Below are 18,119 nucleotides of genomic sequence, written 5' to 3' on the forward strand. Positions count from 1 at the left end.
TTAAAAAGAAAAAATTTAGGAACGGAACAACATAGCAAGAAGAGTGGCTGAAAAGTCTCCAAGGTGTATCTTGAGAGCTGAGGTGGGAAGAAGAATGGCATCAAAAGCCCAAGGCACCAGGAGGGGCAAAGTAGTAAAAGGAGTGACATAAAGGACCCAAAGAATGCTGTACCAAGCATGCAAAGCAACGAATGGCTGGGGCAAGACCAAAAGTCAGCAAGAATCATTGGGGAAGGGAATTGGAAAGAACTTCAAAGATAGAAGGAGCAGAGGAGAAAGCACCTAAGATACTAAGAATAGCTTCCCCTTTAGGTCCCCTCCAAAGGACTTTGTGGCATTGTGCAAGGAGCCCTACCAAGAGCTTTCTTCAACTCTGCAAGACTGATTCACTCAGCATCTCACTCAGAGGCCTGAGCACAGACATAGGTTCGGTCCCTTCTCCTGGTAGCCAAGGTAAGGAGGGAGTCGGTGCCCAGCACGCATATATTCAAATTTCAAGACTGCTTTCTCTTCAGAGCATGGGACTGCCCTATGCTCCCCAATTTGGGGGAGGCTGAGGTGACTGCTCAACTGCACTGATGTCCTCCATTCTACCACAGAACAGAGGATGGGCTCCCTGTCTAATAAATGGCAATCTGCAGCAGTATGGGATGCCTATCACAGTTGGAGGCATGACTCTTTGGCTAATCCTATCAGTAACATATTCGTCTGTGAAAAAATAAAGATCGAGCTATGCACATGTTAATTGCACACAGCCGATATGCAAATGGCTCATATGAAAATGCAAATGGCTCATTAAATAAATTAAGCTTATATCTGTTACTTAGGTAAGTATGGTAATTGTAGAGCTGATACACGCCGAGTACTGACCCTCAAGATATAGTGTAGGGAATTGCAAACAACACAATGGCATCAAAACTCACAGAATGAGGTCAATTGCAAACAGGATGAAGGTGTCAGAACCAGAACCCCCATAGTGTAGAGCACTGTGAATCACAAACAGCACAAAAGTGTCAAAACCTCCAAATCATAGCATGTGGTCAATTGCAAACAGCACAAAGGTATAGAGTACAATAAATTGCAAACAGTTTAAAAGTGTCAAAATCCCCAAGGCATATAATGTGGTCAATTGCAAACAGCACAATGTGTCAAAACCCTCAAGGCTTAGAGTGCAGTCAATCACAAACAGCATAAAGGCCTAGAGGGTAAGATGGAAAACTAGAAAAGAGGTGGTGTGGGAGGAGAAGCTTGTATTTTTTTCTTTTTTCATATTTTTATTATGGGGACAAAAGACCCCAGTGTAATAAAGAAATAGAGTGAGAGAATTAAGCTGGAATCCAAAGAGCAACTAACATGGAAGCTACAAGACACAAAAGGTAGTACATCATAGGCATGGCAGCTAGATATAATGGCAGCCAGACCCCTAAGGTGTTATATCAGTAGCATGGCATGTGGACAGAGTGGCAGAAAGACCCCCCAAGGTGGTACATCAGGGGCATGGCAGCTAGATATAGTGGCAGCAAGACCCCTAAGGTGGTACATATGGACCATGGCAGTTATCCATAGTGTCAGAAAGCCTCCAAAGTAATATATCTGGGTCATGGCAGCTAGGCATAGTGACCACAAGACCCCCCTAAGTGTTCAGTGACATGGCAGGTTCATAGAGTGGCAGCAAGATCCCCAAAGTGGCATATCTAGAGCATGACAACTATATATAGTGGCAAGAAAACCCCTAAGGTGATACATATGGAGCATGGCAACTATGCATAGTGTCAGCAAGACCTCCAAGGTAGTACATCAGGGGCATGGCAGATAGGCAGAGTGGCATCAATACCTCTTAAGTTAGTATATCTAGGGCCTGACAGATAGGCATAATAGCAGCAAGATCCTCAAGGTAATATATCTGGGGCATGGCAGCTAGACATGGCAGCAAGAATTTCAGGGGTATGGAAATAGGCAGAGTGGCAGCAAAGCCCCTAATGAGGTATATCTGGGGAATGTCAGATAAGCATAGTAGCAGCAAGACCCTCAAGGTAATATATCTGGGGCATGGCAGCTAGACAAAGTGGCAGCAAGACCCTCAAGGTGGTATATCAGGGGCATGGCAGCTAGACAAAGTGGCAGCAAGACCCCCAAGGTGCTTTATCAGGGGCATGGCAGCTAGACAAAGTAGCAGCAAGACCCAAAAGGGGGTATATCTGGGCCATAGCAGCTAGGCATAGTAGCAGCTAGATCCCCTAGGGTGTTATATCAGTGGCATGGCAGATGGGCAGAGTAGCAGAAAAACCCTTAAGATAGTATATTAAGGGCATGTCAGGTAGGCGTAATAGCAGCAAGACTATAAAGGTGCTATGTCAGACAGAGGCAACAAATCACTGGCTACTTCAATCTCCACTCCACTACTAGTCTATCCCCACTAAACAATGAAAGCAGTCCATTACCTCTCTGTTTTTTACACAGTGAGAAGACCATTGCAGAAGAGGATATAAAAAAAAAGTCCCTTTACCAATACCAAAGCCTACTTTTTTAAAGCTTTTTTTCAGTTCTGAGAGAGCTTCTATAAAATGATACTTCTCTGCCAAATGCCAGAGAGCAAATATAGATTCTTGCACATGCTCAGACGTTTCAGTGGGAGGATGTCAGTGTCACTTGATCCAGATGACAGCTTTAGGCTAGTTAAAAAAAATTCTGTTGTTGTGACTGTCGCTGCCCAACGTCCCGCTCCTCAGGGGCCTCGCTCTCTCTTTTACTTTTCAGGTCGCAGTCTGGAACCGGTACTCGCTCCTCGAGGGCCCATTGTTCCCAGACCTGCTACTGAATACAACTTCTGCCAGGAAGTCACCGCTGCCTACAACACCAGTGAGTTACCATCTCTCTCTCAGAGCATTCCCTGGAACCAGGTACTCGCTCCTCGAGGGCCTAATCCATTCCAGCTCCTGGGCTGCTTCAAGAGACTATTGTGTGAGTGTACCATCAAGATTCTGTTCCTGAACTCTGCATATTCTGCCTACTCACTATACTCAATTTCTCTACAGCTCAGCCATCCTGGGATCGCTGTTCCAGTGACTGAGGGACTGCAGCCCAGCCGGGCTCTTCCAGCTCACTACTGCCACCTCTGGTGGTTCACTATACAGTTCAATAAAAGATCTAGTATGTGTCTGTCTCCCAACTCTGAGTCTGACCGGTGGACCCTCTCGGGATCTTCCCCCGGGGGCGTGGTCATCTGCCACCGGCCCAAGGATCCACCCACAATTATCACAAATAATAACGGCTGTACCCTGATTTGTCAACCTTCTGGTCTCCTTGATAAATTGTCCTGCCTTAGCTCCCAGGAAGATGTGATGTAACACAGAGTTGGTTACTATAGGTACCAGTTATTTGTTTGCTCAGCACAGCCATAAATTTGAATAGGCCATAGACTTGAATGGGAAACATAAATGAACGTGATGAAAATTTTTATTTATATTTGTGGACACCCTCCATTCATTTTGGTGGTCCATGAATAAAATAAAAAGGGATTCATTTATTCCATTTTACTTATTTGTTTCAAACAAATACACATCTCTACAAACTGGCAAGCCTTCCAAGTCAAAAGGTGTTCAGATTATTTTTCAGTCTTGCTCATTTCAAATAATACTTTTGTTCTTCCCCCTTTCAGCTCTTTGGAATCTTGTAGACAGTGCAGGTAACAGAAAGATGCTTTAGGCTCCCTGGCCCAGAGATGGTTGCATATATATATTGGAAAAAATACAGATTAGGTTTGAATAAATGAAGTATAAAAAAATCCAAACTTCTCTTTCTTCTCAAGAACATAATTCCTTCACTTGTCTTTATGGTTTTCCCAACCATATCTCACACATGCAACTATAGACTATTAATTAGTAAGAGTTGAATATTCTGATTGGTACCATTAAAATAAAATCCTTTGTTTAATATCAGGCTTTCCAACTAGATATGTTTTTATTTATTTATAAGACCACCTATTCACATACAAGTGAATTTTCAAAGGGGTTCCACACATAAAAATAATATATACACGTGCAAGCAATATGTATGTGCCTATACACTATTTTATAAATGTCAGGAGTATGAATGTGTTTTTGTTTTTATGCATACATTTTACTGGGGATAAAAGGGACAATCCAGGGGTGTTCTGGGGCAGGGATCAGAAATATGCACAGTAGTTGCTGTTTTGTAAGAGACACATGCATTTGTATTACCAAACATGTGTACATTTTTATACCTGCTAATTGGCTCACACAAAGGATATGTGGCTTATCTGCAGTTTTGGGGTGAGCGATGTGGGTAAACTGGTGAGGGTTCAAGATGAAGTGCCAGAGGGTCTAGATGAATTGGAGAAGGACTGTCTAAACTGGTAGGAGGTATCAGTGAACAGGTGATTCCAAGTAGGTGTGCAAGTAAGCATTTTCCAAATGGTATATGGGGCGGATTTTCAGAGCCCTGCTCACGTAAATCCGCCCAAAACCGGGCGGATTTACGCGAGCAGGGCCCTGCGCGCTGGGAAGCCTATTTTACATAGGCCTACCGGCGCGCGCAGAGCCCCGGGACTCGCGTAAGTCCCGGGGTTTTCGGAGGGGGCGTGTCGGGGGGCGTGTCGGGGGCGGGCCCGAACCGTGCGGCGTTTTCGGGGCGTGTCGGGAGCGTTCCGGGGGCGGGCCCGGGGGCGTGGCTACGGCCCGGGGCGGCCCGGGGGCGTGGCCGCGCCCTCCGGACCCGCCCCCAGGTCGCGTCCCGGCGCGCAGGAGGCCCGCTGACGCGCGGGGATTTACGCCTCCCTCTGGGAGGCGTAAATCCCCCGACAAAGGTAAGGGGGGGGTTTAGACAGGGCCAGGCGGGTGGGTTAGGTAGGGGAAGGGAGGGGAAGGTGAGGGGAGGGCAAAAGAAAGTTCCCTCCGAGGCCGCTCCGATTTCGGAGCGGCCTTGGAGGGAACGGGGGTAGGCTGCGCGGCTCGGCGCGCGCCGGCTATACGAAATCGATAGCCTTGCGCGCGCCGATCCAGGATTTTAGCGGATACGCGCGGCTCCGCGCGTATCCACTAAAATCCAGCGTACTTTTGTTTGCGCCTGGAGCGCAAACAAAAGTAGGCTATTCGCGCTCGTTTTAAAATCCGCCCCTATGTGTGTACTTTATAAAATACCTGCCTCCGCATTTAATTCTTGATGTTTATTCACACAGGAGTATGATTATTTCACATGTAAAATACATGTGCATATGTTTTATAATGGGTAGAGAAAGTATGTGGTTTCTTGCATTGGAAACATATGTGTGTACTTTCAGAGCAGAAATTGCGGTATTCTATAAACCGATCAGCTCTCGATACACAATTTCTAAAATACTAGCATTAATCTCTCCACACATGCACGCACATGCGCAAATGCTGTACCATGAATAGATTTGAAAGATGGGCTCATAGGTTTCTTCTGGAGTATGCTGACTATAGTTTTTCATTCCTCTTTCATTATTTGAATACTTTTTTTCTTCTTTACAGCAGTGGGACTGAGTATTTAATTTGGGATCTAACTTGTGTGTATTAGGACTTGGAAAAATGTAGTACTGTTTATAAAAGTGACAAGGGAGAATAAACAGACCAAAGTATACAGCAATAATTTATAGTACTATACACAACTATAATGTTTATTAAAATGGTTTCCTTTATTTTGAAGAATTAGTACCTCTTATAAACAGACACAGCAGTGAGCATACTCCCCAAAGCACGAGCTTGATAGCGGCAGTGATATTTGATAACCCTTCAACTTTTGACTCCTGTCTGACACTTATTCTTAATACAGCTCAAAATGGCTCTGCAAGAAATCAGTTTCATCCAAATATTCACAGTAATTGTCGATTACAGACAGAGAAGAAGAAGTGCACATTCAGCTAGTGATATTTGATCATTTCCTTTATCTGGATAAAATCAAAATTAGATTTATAAAACGGAATATCTGAAGAAAGATAATCTGCTTGTGGAAATTCATCTACGCTTATTTACTCACCATACTCATAATGGCCAAGTTACTAAGGGCCACTGTCACTTAAGAGCTAGTCAGCAAGGGCTGCTAATACTTAAATGGTAATTTTCAAAGTTGTTTCTTTGAGTTAAACAGTGTTTTACAAGCAGAAATGGCATGTTATAACATTGCCTGCCTATGTGGGTAAATTTCTGTGCATACATGCTTTTCGCACATGTTTACTTGGACTGAACAGATGAGGTCCCAGGAATGGGGTTGGGGAGGACTTTAGATTTACCCATACATTTTTGCGTTTTCAAAAGTCTGGCCTTAATATTCAAAGAAATCCATTTAGGCTAATTTACATGGGATATTTAGCAGCATGGCTATGCTGCTGAATATCGCCATATTCAGCATACTTAACCGGATAAGTTAAATCCGACTAAGTTAGACCTGTGCTATGGCAGGTCTAAATTATCCAATTAACAGGATACGTATGAATATTGCTGCTTATCTGGGTAAGTTAGCTGGATAAGTAGTGTGTCCTGATCCACCCACAACTTATCCGGCTATCTACTTAGCCAGATAAGTGACTTATCCAGCTAAGTGGTAGCTGCTGAACATAGTCAGATATTCAACACTTGCCACTTAGCCGAATAAGTCCAAATTATGCGGCTAAGTAGCATTTGAATATCTGGATCCATTTGGCTAAAATTTCCTGAAAGGTTTCTGTGCCCAATCTTCTAATATGGGTAAAAATCTGCACTAAATCAGATATGTGCATGTTAATTAGGGAAATAGGGTGATAATGAGCTCTGAGCTCTTATTAACTTAGGGCAGCCGTTTATTTAGGATGTAAATTTAGGTTTAAAACATTTCAATCAGTGGGATCCAAGATGGCATCAAGTGAGGATGTGTTGCGAGATCGCTCTTGGAATATCTTTTTTGATATATTGGGACATCGCTCTGGTCTGAGGAAGAGACAAGGGGTACACCCGACCCCTGGGAGGCATGGTGCCGGGGAGTATGTTGAAGGTGCATTCAAAGATCCAATGCTCGGGAAGGGTCTCTGCCATCTTTTTAGAAAAGACATCCTCGAAGTCGATGTACTGGGTAGGTAGGCCACAGGAGGTGGCGGCTAGGGAGACTGGAACATATTGGACCTGGCGGAGGCAGTTGGAGGAACACAGAGGCCCCCAGGAGGTCAGCTGGAGGGTGCTCCAATTGATGAGAGGAGAATGGGCTTGCAGCCAGGATAGTTCCAGGACAATGGGATGAACGGATCTCTCCAGAACAAGAAAGGAAATCATCTCCTCATCAAGAACTCTGGTGCTTAAGTGGACCAGGGTAGTGACCTGGGTAATCCGACCGGGAAGGGGCTCTCCATGGATCGAAGAGATCATGACCGGAGGAATCCGAGGTGAGGTAGGCAAGTCCAGTTGGGTCACCATTTCGCTGGAGATAAAGTTCCCTCCGGCTCCGGAGTCCACCAGCACCAAAGTAGGGTGGATACGCTGGGGGAGGATGACAGAGACTGGCAGAGTGCACTGGGGAGTAAAGGTGGCACAACCTAGGGTCATCTCCCCACTGACACTTAGGTTTGGCAGTTCCCCTGCTGTATCAGGCACTGGGCCAAGAAGTGGCCCTGCCTGGCACAGTAAAGGCAGAGGCCCAGAGAGCGTCTCCGTTGTTGCTCTTCCGGAGAGAGGCTGGTGCAGCCCAGCTGCATGTGTTCTTCTGAGCATTGGAGCCCCGAATCTGGAGAAGGCGTTGGGACCGGAGAGCGAGAGAAGGAGGGAGCCAGTTGAACGGGTCAGCAGGGCGGTCGAGTTTCCCAACATCATTGCTGCAGACGACCGTTGATTCTTCCTGCTAGGTCTATGAGGGCATCCAAGCTGTCAGGGAGGTCTCGAGTGGCGAGCTCATCTTTAATCCTGGGGGAGAGACCTTCCAGGAAGATGCTTCGGAGGCTGTCTTCTCGCCAGCTCAACTCCGTTACCAGAGTATGGAATTCTATGGCGAATTCGTCCAGGGTCCTGGAGCCTTGCCAGAGGTCGAGGATGTCAGAGCAGGCTGTGCTTAGGTATCCGGGCTCATCGAAGACCTGCTTGAAGTTTAGCACAAAGCATTGTAGGTCCTGCAGTATGGGGTCTCCTTGCTCCCATAGTAGAGAGGCCCAAGCCAAGGCTTTCCCATCCAGCAAGGAGAGGATAAAAGTTGTCTTGATAGAGCCATTGGAAAATTGAGATGGTTGCAGAGAGAAATGCATAAAGTATTGTTTGAGAAAACCCCAACACTGCCTGGGGTCTCCGGAGTACTGGGGGGGGGGGGGGGGGGAGCCGGAAGATGGATGGACGCTGTTGCTGAAGCAGATGGAGTTGGTGCTGTGGGCGCAGAAGCACTGGAACTGGACGAGGTGGTGGCATCCAAGCGAGCCATGAGGCATTCCACAGTACTGGCCAACATTTCGAGGCAGTGCTGCTGCTGCTGAATCTTTTAGGCCATGCCCGGAATGGCCTGTAGACCAGGAAGATCCACTGGGTCCATGGCCTTGGCAAGCTGTTGTTCGGTGAACCCCTGGCCGAGACGAGGTTGATGCTACCTCCAGGGGAAGGCCCCTGCATGTCTTCATCATCGGAGGTCGCTCTGGGGAGGAGACTCAGCAGGAGCTTCACCTTTACCAATCCTCATTCCTCGCAGGTTGAGCACATGGGTACCGGGGCCAGCAGGACTTAGGCGCGGGTCTCTCGGGGATAACCTTCCCAGGAGAGAGGTGATCAGAGCGAGGCCAGATGTACCAGAGGTCAGGGCAGGAAGCAGAAGAGGGAAACCAGGCACAGGCCTAGAGTCGAGGCTGGCAGCAATTAAGGAGCATCAGAAACAGGCAGATGGTCGACGCAGGTGGCAATCAAGAAGCGTCGGGAACAGGCAAATGGTCGAGGCAGGCAGCTGATGAGCAGAATCCGAGGACGAAGCAGGGTCAGAACCAGGAGATCAGTCCGAGAGGGCAAGGAGAGGACGGAAGCCGGGAGTGGAACACAGGAACCAGGAGCAGGAATCAGGAATGCAGGAACTGGAAGCAGACAATGCACACTCAGGAGAGTAGGATCCGGTCCCATGGGTTGGACCAGGGTTAAGTAGTCCCCTAGCCCTGATGTCATCAGCGGGCCCGCTGGTGCTTTTCCCGCCTCTGGCCCTTTAAGAGACGGGGGCGGATCGTGCGCAGGACGACGGGCCTTGAGAGACTGTGTGGTGGACAGCATGGGTGGCCAGGTTCCCGGGGCCGAAGGTAGGGCTGCCAGTCACAGTCTCCCCACGGCTGGCAAACACAACACAGTTTCAGATAAAGATACATCAATCAAAGAAGAAATTCTATCAGAATTAAATTTAGAGAGTTGAGAAGGCTGAAAAAATGTATATGTAAGATCACAATATTTAATAAGGCGTTTGCATGGAAATTTTAGAAGAAATAGAGCCCCCATTTGCAAGACTCTTGGTTTCATTATAAGAAACTGCTTCCTCCTATTTTGAGTGTCTTTAGCCAAATCTGGGAACACTTGCACTTTCAATTTCAGAAATAACTCCTTGCGATTCCTGAAGTACATTCTCAATATCCAGTCTCTATCCAAATCAAGTAAGAAAGAGACAATTAAAGTTGCAGGCTGAGCTTCTACTGAATCAGATGTTTCCAAGATTTCAGAAATGTTCAGAGGTGACAATATCTGCATGTCCTGACCCTCAATAGGTACTTTTTTCATTAGTGGTAAATAATAAACTTTTGTAATCAGAGGTAACGTTGGTTGAGGTAACTTTAAGACCTCCAAAGCATACCTAGTCCACATATCTTTTGCAGAAACCATAGGAACTTTGGGGAAATTTATCAACCTTAAATTTCTCCCTCTCATTTGATTATCCAAATTCTCAATCTTCTTTAACAGATATTGATTATCTTTCATTAAAGATGTTGGCCATTTAGGTTCCCAAGATTTAATTTTAATGAGTCCAGGACCCGAATATTTTTTGCATTTTCCTCTTGAAGGAGCTTAACCTGAGAATGAATCTCCCCAACTTTCTTTACCAAAGGGTTGAGTTGAGATCTTACATTAGCATTAAGTGTAACAATAGCGTTCCAGATAGTTTCCAAAGAAAAGACTTCAGGTCTTACCATGGGAAGGACTTTAATTCCATTACCTTCAGAGGCAACCTTTTCCTGTAGAGAATCTCCCTGAAACTGCACCTCTCCTCTAGGAGGGATCTCTCCAGAAATGCCGAGTATGTTGAATTCAGCGACAAGATTCAGAGATGCAGCAATCGCAAGCTGGTCCTCAATTTCTGTGTCATCCACACGCGACAAGGTCAGACGCTGTGTAGTTGACCTAATCTCCTCCGTATTCTTGGGAGCTGGTCTTTCAGCTGTGAAAAGAGATGTAATGGCGTCAAGGAGGGCATCCTCTGTAATACCGTCTTCACGACCCAACTCCTGGGACTGAACACCTGGCTGACCATTCCCACGAAGAACGTGCGCATCCATTGGACCTACTAATGGACCCACCAGGGAGGCTTAAAAAACTAGCCTCTCCCGGGCCCTGTGCTTCCGACCGGAGTGTGGCATAATCACAGTGAGTAAGAGGGAAAGGACGCGCCACGTTCAGGGTTTAGCACACCATCTTGGGTCCTCCCCTAATGCTGAATATTTCTATTGCATGCATCTGCTGTAATCCATTCCTAACAACAAGGTATATTTATTTGGAATGCTAAGTCTCTATTGTTAATGGGGCAATTTTGTTATAGCTTGCAAAAGAATGTTAGCAAATATAAGCAGAAAGTACAATAATGTTCAAAGCAAACTCACACACATAAGTTCACTTTGAATATTAGCACCCCAAAACTACCTGCACACCTGATAAAAGGTACAAAGAAATGGTTCAGGAAATTTTATGCTCACACTACTATAAATCCCAAACCCTCCCAGACCCCATCCCCCGGAATGTATTGGCTCAGTCTGGGTAAACTTATACACAATACAGGACTTACGCTCCTAAGTTGATCTGCATATCAGACAGGTAATTTTATAACAAGTCATGGCTTGTTTTACCCATGGAAATGCCTTAGAAAACTACCCTCCCTGGGGCCAGTTTTCAGAACTATGCATTCTGATGCAAAGTCTGCAGGTACTTTTATGTGCTGGCTTTGTACCAATTCTGAAGGGGAAAGTTTGTATCTACTTTCCCTAGAAAATTCCCTAGGGAAAAAAGTACTCACAGAGATTTACACCTCTTTTTCTGTTCTGTTTAGAGATAACAGTCTGCTTGGGAGTTAGCAATCTGTTGCTATTTAGGAGAGTTGTGGGTGGATCCTTGGACCGGTGGCAGATGACCACGCCCCCAGGGGAAGATCCCGAGAGGGACCACCGGTCAGGCTCAGAGTATGGAGACAGACACACACTAGTTATTTTATTAGACAGTATACTGAACCACCAGAGGTGGCAGTAGTGAGCTGGAATGCCCAGCTGGGCTGTAGTCCCTCAGTCCCTGGAAGCTGAGCGGTAGAGAAACCGAAATATAGTGAGTAGGCAGGGTATGCAGAGTTCATGAGCTGAACTAGATGGTTACACTCACATAATGTCTCATAGAAGCCCAGGAGCTCGAATATATAGGCCCTCGAGGAGCGAGTATCTAGTTCCAGGGAAAGCTCTGAGAGAGCGATGGTAACTCACTGATGTAGTTGGCAGTGATGACTTCCAGGCAGAAGAGAATACGGAGCAAGTCTGGGAATGAGGGCCCTCGAGGAGCAAGTACCGGTTCCAGACTGTCACCTGAAAAACAAAGGAGAGAGCGAGGCCCCCGAGGAGCGGGTACCCCTAGTAAGACTGAGGAGGCAGAGTAGCTTAGGTAGTAACCCTTGCTAACTCGAAGAAGCAGAGTAGCTTGGAAACTTGAAGCGAGTCCGTAGTCATTCCTTGCTAACTCGATGTGTTAACAAAATCTAAGACCTTAAATTTCCGTCGCGGGTGACGTCATCTTCGGGGGACGCCCCCGAGGTTCGCGCCATCGCCGGTACTTCAGTCGGGGCCGTGCCACGCGCCCCTAGGCCTCCAGGACACATGGCAGGTTGCGGCATCTAGCCGGTCCGGGGACGCTGGAGGACCTCGGCAGGAGGACGCCGCGGCAGCCAATCTTCCTGCGGACGAAGAGGGAGGAGCCAAAGAGGTAAGGAGAGCGGAGAAAGGGCATCGGGAACAGACGGACACAACATTTTCCTGGGGATACTGTTTTCCTGAAATCCAATCAGCTAGTTTTAAAATTGCAAAACTCGGCATTGTTGCATTCCCTACCCTAACCCCACCCACAGAAATGGCCCTCCTCTCTGCAGGTAAAATTATGCACGATCTGCTACAACCCATGTACTTTACCTGCAAAACAGGCTGGGGAGTTTTCAAATAGGCCTCACTTCCGGGTAAATAGCCTTTTACCCTGCCCTCTAAAAAGTTATTCTAGGGAGCCCAACTGTGATGTTGAACTTTGATTTGACGCTGCTATATGCATAACAGGCCATCGATACCTTGTCAGCAATCACCATAACAATTCAATAATCATCATTGTTTAAGTGAGATTGAAAGAGACCCTGAAATGGGTTTTCAGGAGCTCCCAGTAGCAACAATAATATTCTCTATGTTGAGAATTTCCTCCATGATAGTGACATGTTATTTTAAATGTTTTCATTACAGGATATGCTGCGGACTTTGTTCCTATCTTGTGTTGCCTTTTTTTTTTTCTCTTATATTTTGACCTGGCAGTTTCCTCCTGGGTGCTTCAGCTCCATTGAAACCAGGGCCGGGATCTGGAACCATGAGCTTTCCTTTACAACTACCCCGGGATTTTTTTCCCTATTTGTATCCTGTGCCAACTAGAGATGTGCATTCGTTTGCAACGAAATAGGAAATAAAGACGATACTTCCTATTTCGTTGCATTTTGGGGGGCTGACTAAACGAAAGGAAAACCCCTCTTGGGCCGTCGGCTGCCACTAATCAAAATGGCGCCGGTGGCTCTTTGCCCTTACCATGTGACAGGGGCTACTGGTGCCATTGGTCGGCCCCTGTCAAATGGTAAATGCAAAGAGCCACCAGCGCCATTTTGATTAGTGGCAGCCAATGGCCCGAGAGGGGGAGATCGCTCCCGGGACCCCCGCTTGACCAACAGGTACTTTCAACAAGTCTTGGGGGGGGTCGGGACAGTGGGGGGTTGTAATTAATTAAATTTTAAGGGTTGGGGTGGGTTTGGGGGGGGGGGGCAACCAAAATAATTCAGCCCGAAGCACGGGAAAATGAAATTTCCCGCAGCAGGCCGATAACGAAGGCTGAACTGAAAGGTTCGGCCGAATCACATCTCTAGTGCCAACTTCCTTAATCCAGCTATTGCAGTGATGGTCCTTGGCTGGGAGCCATGCATTAGGGCTCTTTCTGGAAGTTTGCAATCATGGGCCCTAAATCCAGTCATTAGGATGCCCAGTTACATGGATACTATGGATCCCTCCTCCCCAGCCCACTTTTTGTTGAAAGCTATTTTCCCTAATGATTTAACACTTTAGCTACAGACTCTGAGGTGAATTTTCAAATCTTTATGCATGTGCGTAAGTAGCCTCTACGCGTTTACTCCGTATATTATAAAAGTTAAAATTATGCATATATTTTCATTTTTGCATGCACATATATGAGTAAATCAAACCCATAAATTGTTATTTTAAAAGACAAGCGTGCTCAATTGCCAACTTACTCGTGTATTTTTACACCTGCTAAATATCTGGCATAAGTGATATTAAACATGTTTATTATGAAGTATTGACTAGGAGTGGGAGCCTTGAAAATTTTGTTGCCCTTTCATTTCCATTCTGGGGTCAGGCCATTTCGGGTCCACTCCAAGATTGGTTTTTTTTTTTAATTCATTGTTGTGTCATTTCATTGAACCTTCCATTTATTAAAAAAACAGAGACCCCCCCCCCCCCAACCAGTGGACCCTCCACATACCCTTCCAACCCCCCAGAACTCACCACAAAAACCCGGTGGTCTAGTAAGGGGCTGGTAGTGACTTCCTGGGCCGGCAGCTGCCCTCATTCAAAATGGCATCAGATGCCCTTTGCCCTTAACTTGTGACAGGGGCTACTGGTGCCATTGGGCAGCCCCTGTCACATGGTAGGGGCAAAGGGTTGCTGGTGCTATTTTGAAAAATGGCATGGCCTATCCATTGTCCCTACCATGTGACAGGGGCTGCCCAATGATACCAGTAGCTCCTGTCACAAGTTAAGGGCATAGGGCGGCCGGTGCCATTTTGAATGAGGGCAGCCACCAGCCAGGAGTGGGTTGTCGCTCCCCGGCCCCTGTTAGACCAACAAGTGTTTGTGGTGAGTTCTGGAGGGATCGGGAGGTTAGGCAGAGAGTCTGTTGGTGAGGGAGGGCTCAGTTTTCTAATAAATGGGAAGGGTTGAGGCAGGTTCCAGGATTTTGATTTTCATTTTGTTTACATTCTTTTTAACCTCCACAAAAATTATAGGAAAAGCAACACGAAATTTTGTGTCTTTTCATATTGTTTTTTGTTTTTCCCTAAATACAACGAAAAAGGAAATATTGTATGTATAATCCTGTTTCGTTGCAAACGACTTCCCACCCCTAGTACTGACTGGGTGGAAGGTCTTGGTGAATAAGAAGGAGCTCGGGCTGAAGAACCAGGAGGGTCCAGATGGCCTAGAGAAGGACTAGGACAACTGGTGGACTAACTGGTAAACTGATTAATTCTATTTATGCATACATGTTTAAAAAATGGTCAACTTACACATGTAAAATGGAACTTTTGAGACAAAGTCCTACTTTGCTTTCATGCATATATTTTTAAAATAGGCAGGAAAAGTACTGTATATTTATTCAATATATTGATATATGTGGTTTCAATGCATTGCATGCGTTCATGATTAGGAATATATATGCAGATATCTTGCAGGGTAGAGATATATGTATTTTATAAATGCACATATAACATATGAGTCGGTTATAAAATACTTGCGTATATCTGCTTGCAGTCATATACATATGTATATGCTGCCGCACACATTTATTTGGAAGTTATCCTCCCTATTTCTAAAAGATCTCCTCTCCTGGGGTTTCTTTAATTTGAAGAAAGATACCCTGAAAATGAATTGGAAAGTAGAAAGTTAAATTGTGCATGCTGAAACCTTTGTATGCTTCTATCTTTTGGAAGACTTATTCAAAATATTAATAACGATAAGGGACCTACTGCAGGATTTCTGCGTTTTTAAGTCAAACGAGGTTACAGATTTACTGGAAGGCAGATTCATGGCCTGTGGCTATAAGTGACTGCATGCATGGCATGTGAACAGCAGCGGTTCCTGTGTTCTCTTCACTATCAACCAGAGATCAGAGAAAGCAATTAGGTTAGGGCATGAAAATATTGCATAGCCGTTGGGGATGCCTCTGTCAAAACTTGCGACCAATATTAGCTGCTGTTTATATTGGCTGCAGTGTCAGAAAGCAGCGAGGATGGGCAAGATCATACCTGCCTGTCTACAGATTGGGCTACTCTGCCTCTCATTGGATGCTTTGAATACTTTCTGCCCAAGTCATAATTAATACTACTTAGTCTTAAAACCAGATGTGTTTCTGTTTTGTGCCTGGGAAGACAGAGAGATTTCTTGTCCAGTCCTATTCCACTGGACTCATGGCTGGCAGCTAATGCTGGATCTGCTGGGGCTGAGAATGTGTCTAATGCCTGAAGTCAGGACTCTGTTCCTGTGTACCTCCTGCTCACTGACGTTCCCGGACTTCTGCTTAAAACTCAGTGCCTTCAATGGAAGCGTATGCTGTAGTAAGACAAGAGGTAGGAAAGGATTTTATTTTGCAGATAGAGTGCTAAGGATATCTTGAATGTCACTGAATGTTCAAAAAGTACATCCATTCCGTTTTAAGAGGGCTATGAACTTGTTTGACGCTGTCCTCCTGCCAAAGTGTACAGTGGGAAGCTTATTACATTTTTTCATAAAGTTCCCAAAACTTTTGATTCATTTAAAAATAGTTTCATGCAAAAAAAAATCTGTGCATATTTATAATGGAAGGAAAAGGCAGGCAAGAGAATATGTGTATTTGTATGAACATAGTTCTGAATGGTTTTCATTGCTAAATCTTAGCTACTTTTTACTAAATTTAGCAAATACAAGTTAGAATACTTCATCTAATTTCACCCACATTTAAAATTAGATTATGATACTCTTCATTCGAAAAGGCAATCATCAATACCAATGGTACTAAATGGTTACAGTTTTCATTCTTGAGAGGAAAAAAGAAACAAACAAACATCTGTATAAATTCATTTACAAAAACTGCTTTAGAATTCTATTATGAATTTAACATAAAGGAACAAAAGTCAGCAATTTCAAAGACATGGCCTCTATACTGCAATCGTAGCTTGGCACCCTTTTGTACTGTTACATCATGAATGATGTTCTATGATGTCATCACACCATTGTGTGGAATCGTGCAAAAGATTAGAACTGTTGTCTGCTATGTGTCATGCAGTCAGCATCGTAGTGTATGGCCATGAAAACTGAAAGCCAGTAATTTAAGGCTTTTTGTTCATTTTTTTTTTATCTATTAGAAAAAAGCTTAAGTAACTCAGGCTCTTAATGTCTGATGACATGTGCTCTAGAAAGACCATGATGATGGGTAGAATGACCTTTCATGCTCATTAAGAGGGTAATTTTCAAAAGGACTTTATGCTTCAAACACTATTTTAAACAGAGATATTCAGTGGGATAGCCAAGTTAGGGGGTCATTTATCAAAATGCGGTAAGGCGTTTTCGCATGCGTTAAGGGCTTATCGCATGCGAAAAAGCCCCGTTTTCGCATGCGATAGGCCTTTTAGACATGCGAAAACGTGTTTACCGCATGCGATCGCACCATATCGTATGGTGCGATGCAAATGCCGAAACAGGGAGGAGTCGGGGCGGAGAGAGGATGCAAATGCAAAACCTGGGCGGAGAGTGGGCTGGGTTAGCCTGCCTGCGAAGTGGTATCGCACAGCCATAACGCCAATTTTAACAACACCTCTTTCAGATGCGTTAGGCTGTGCGATAGCAGTCAGGACCATGCGATGACGTACCTTCGCCATTTGCGATGCAGAATATGAAGTGGTATAGCAATGTGCACTAACTTAGCTCTTCGCACAGGTAAGTTTCGCAAAATGCGATAAACAGTATATTAGCATACACCACGCCCCTTTTGGTAACGCATGCGGTACTTACCGCATTTTGATAAATGAACCCCTTAGTTTGTTGTAGCAAAAATGACCAAGGTGGGTGGCACCTTATAGACTAAACAATTTATTGAGGCAGGAGCTTTCGAGGACAGAGTCCATGCATCCGATAAAGTGGGCTCTGTCCTCGAAAGCTCATGCCTCAATAAATTGGTTAATTTATAAGGTGCCACACACTAGGGGTGCAAGCCTTAAAAAAATGTTGTCATATTTTTGTTTTCATTCTGGGGATGGGCCATTTCGGGTCCACTCTTGGATCGTATTTTTTTTTTGTTCGGTTCCCATTTCATTAAAAAAAACCAAAAACAGGATCCACCCCAACCCTTCCCATTTATTAAAATATTGCCCCCCCCCCCCACTAGTGGAGTTCCCTGCTCATTCTAGCCCACCCTCCCAACCCCTCCAGGATTCACCAAAAATTCCTGGTGGTCTAGTGGGAGACCTGGAGCGACCTCCTGCTCCCAGGCCGGCGGCTGCTATCAGTCAAAATGGTGTCAGCTGCCCTTTGCCCCTACCATGTGACAGGGACTACTGATGCCATTGTGCAGCCTGTATCACATGGTAGGGGCAAAAGGCAGCTGGCGCCATTTTCACTAATGGCAGCCATCAGCCCGGGAGCAGGAGTTTACTTCTGGGCCGCCCGCTAGACCACCATGCATTTATGGTGAGTCCTGGAGGGGTCAGTAGGGTGAGCTAGAGTGGGCAGGGTGGTCCACTGATAGGGGGGCTCCCAACATTTTAATAAATGGGAAAGGTTGGGATGGGTTCTGAATTTTTTTTTGTTTTAAACTTGCTTTTTTTTTTTTTAACCACCCAAAAATCTATAGGAAAAA

General features: G+C 45.4%; 1 protein-coding gene across 5 annotated transcripts in view; it reads left to right on the forward strand.

Moving 5' to 3' along the window:
• Positions 1 to 18,119, forward strand: part of ARHGAP22 (Rho GTPase activating protein 22) — a 365,766-nt gene that overhangs the window by 274,090 nt on the left and 73,557 nt on the right. The window contains exon 1 of one of the 5 annotated variants that reach the window (XM_029609630.1): positions 15,671 to 15,855. The exons of the other annotated variants lie outside the window; for them this stretch is intronic. Coding sequence (XP_029465490.1) covers positions 15,711 to 15,855 — 145 coding nt within the window. The 5' untranslated portion in view covers positions 15,671 to 15,710. Of the gene's footprint in view, positions 1 to 15,670; positions 15,856 to 18,119 lie in introns of those variants that run through there. 5 annotated transcript variants of the gene reach the window in all.

The sequence above is a fragment of the Rhinatrema bivittatum genome, chromosome 7 (assembly GCF_901001135.1).
Source record: "Rhinatrema bivittatum chromosome 7, aRhiBiv1.1, whole genome shotgun sequence".
NCBI lineage: Eukaryota > Metazoa > Chordata > Amphibia > Gymnophiona > Rhinatrematidae > Rhinatrema > Rhinatrema bivittatum.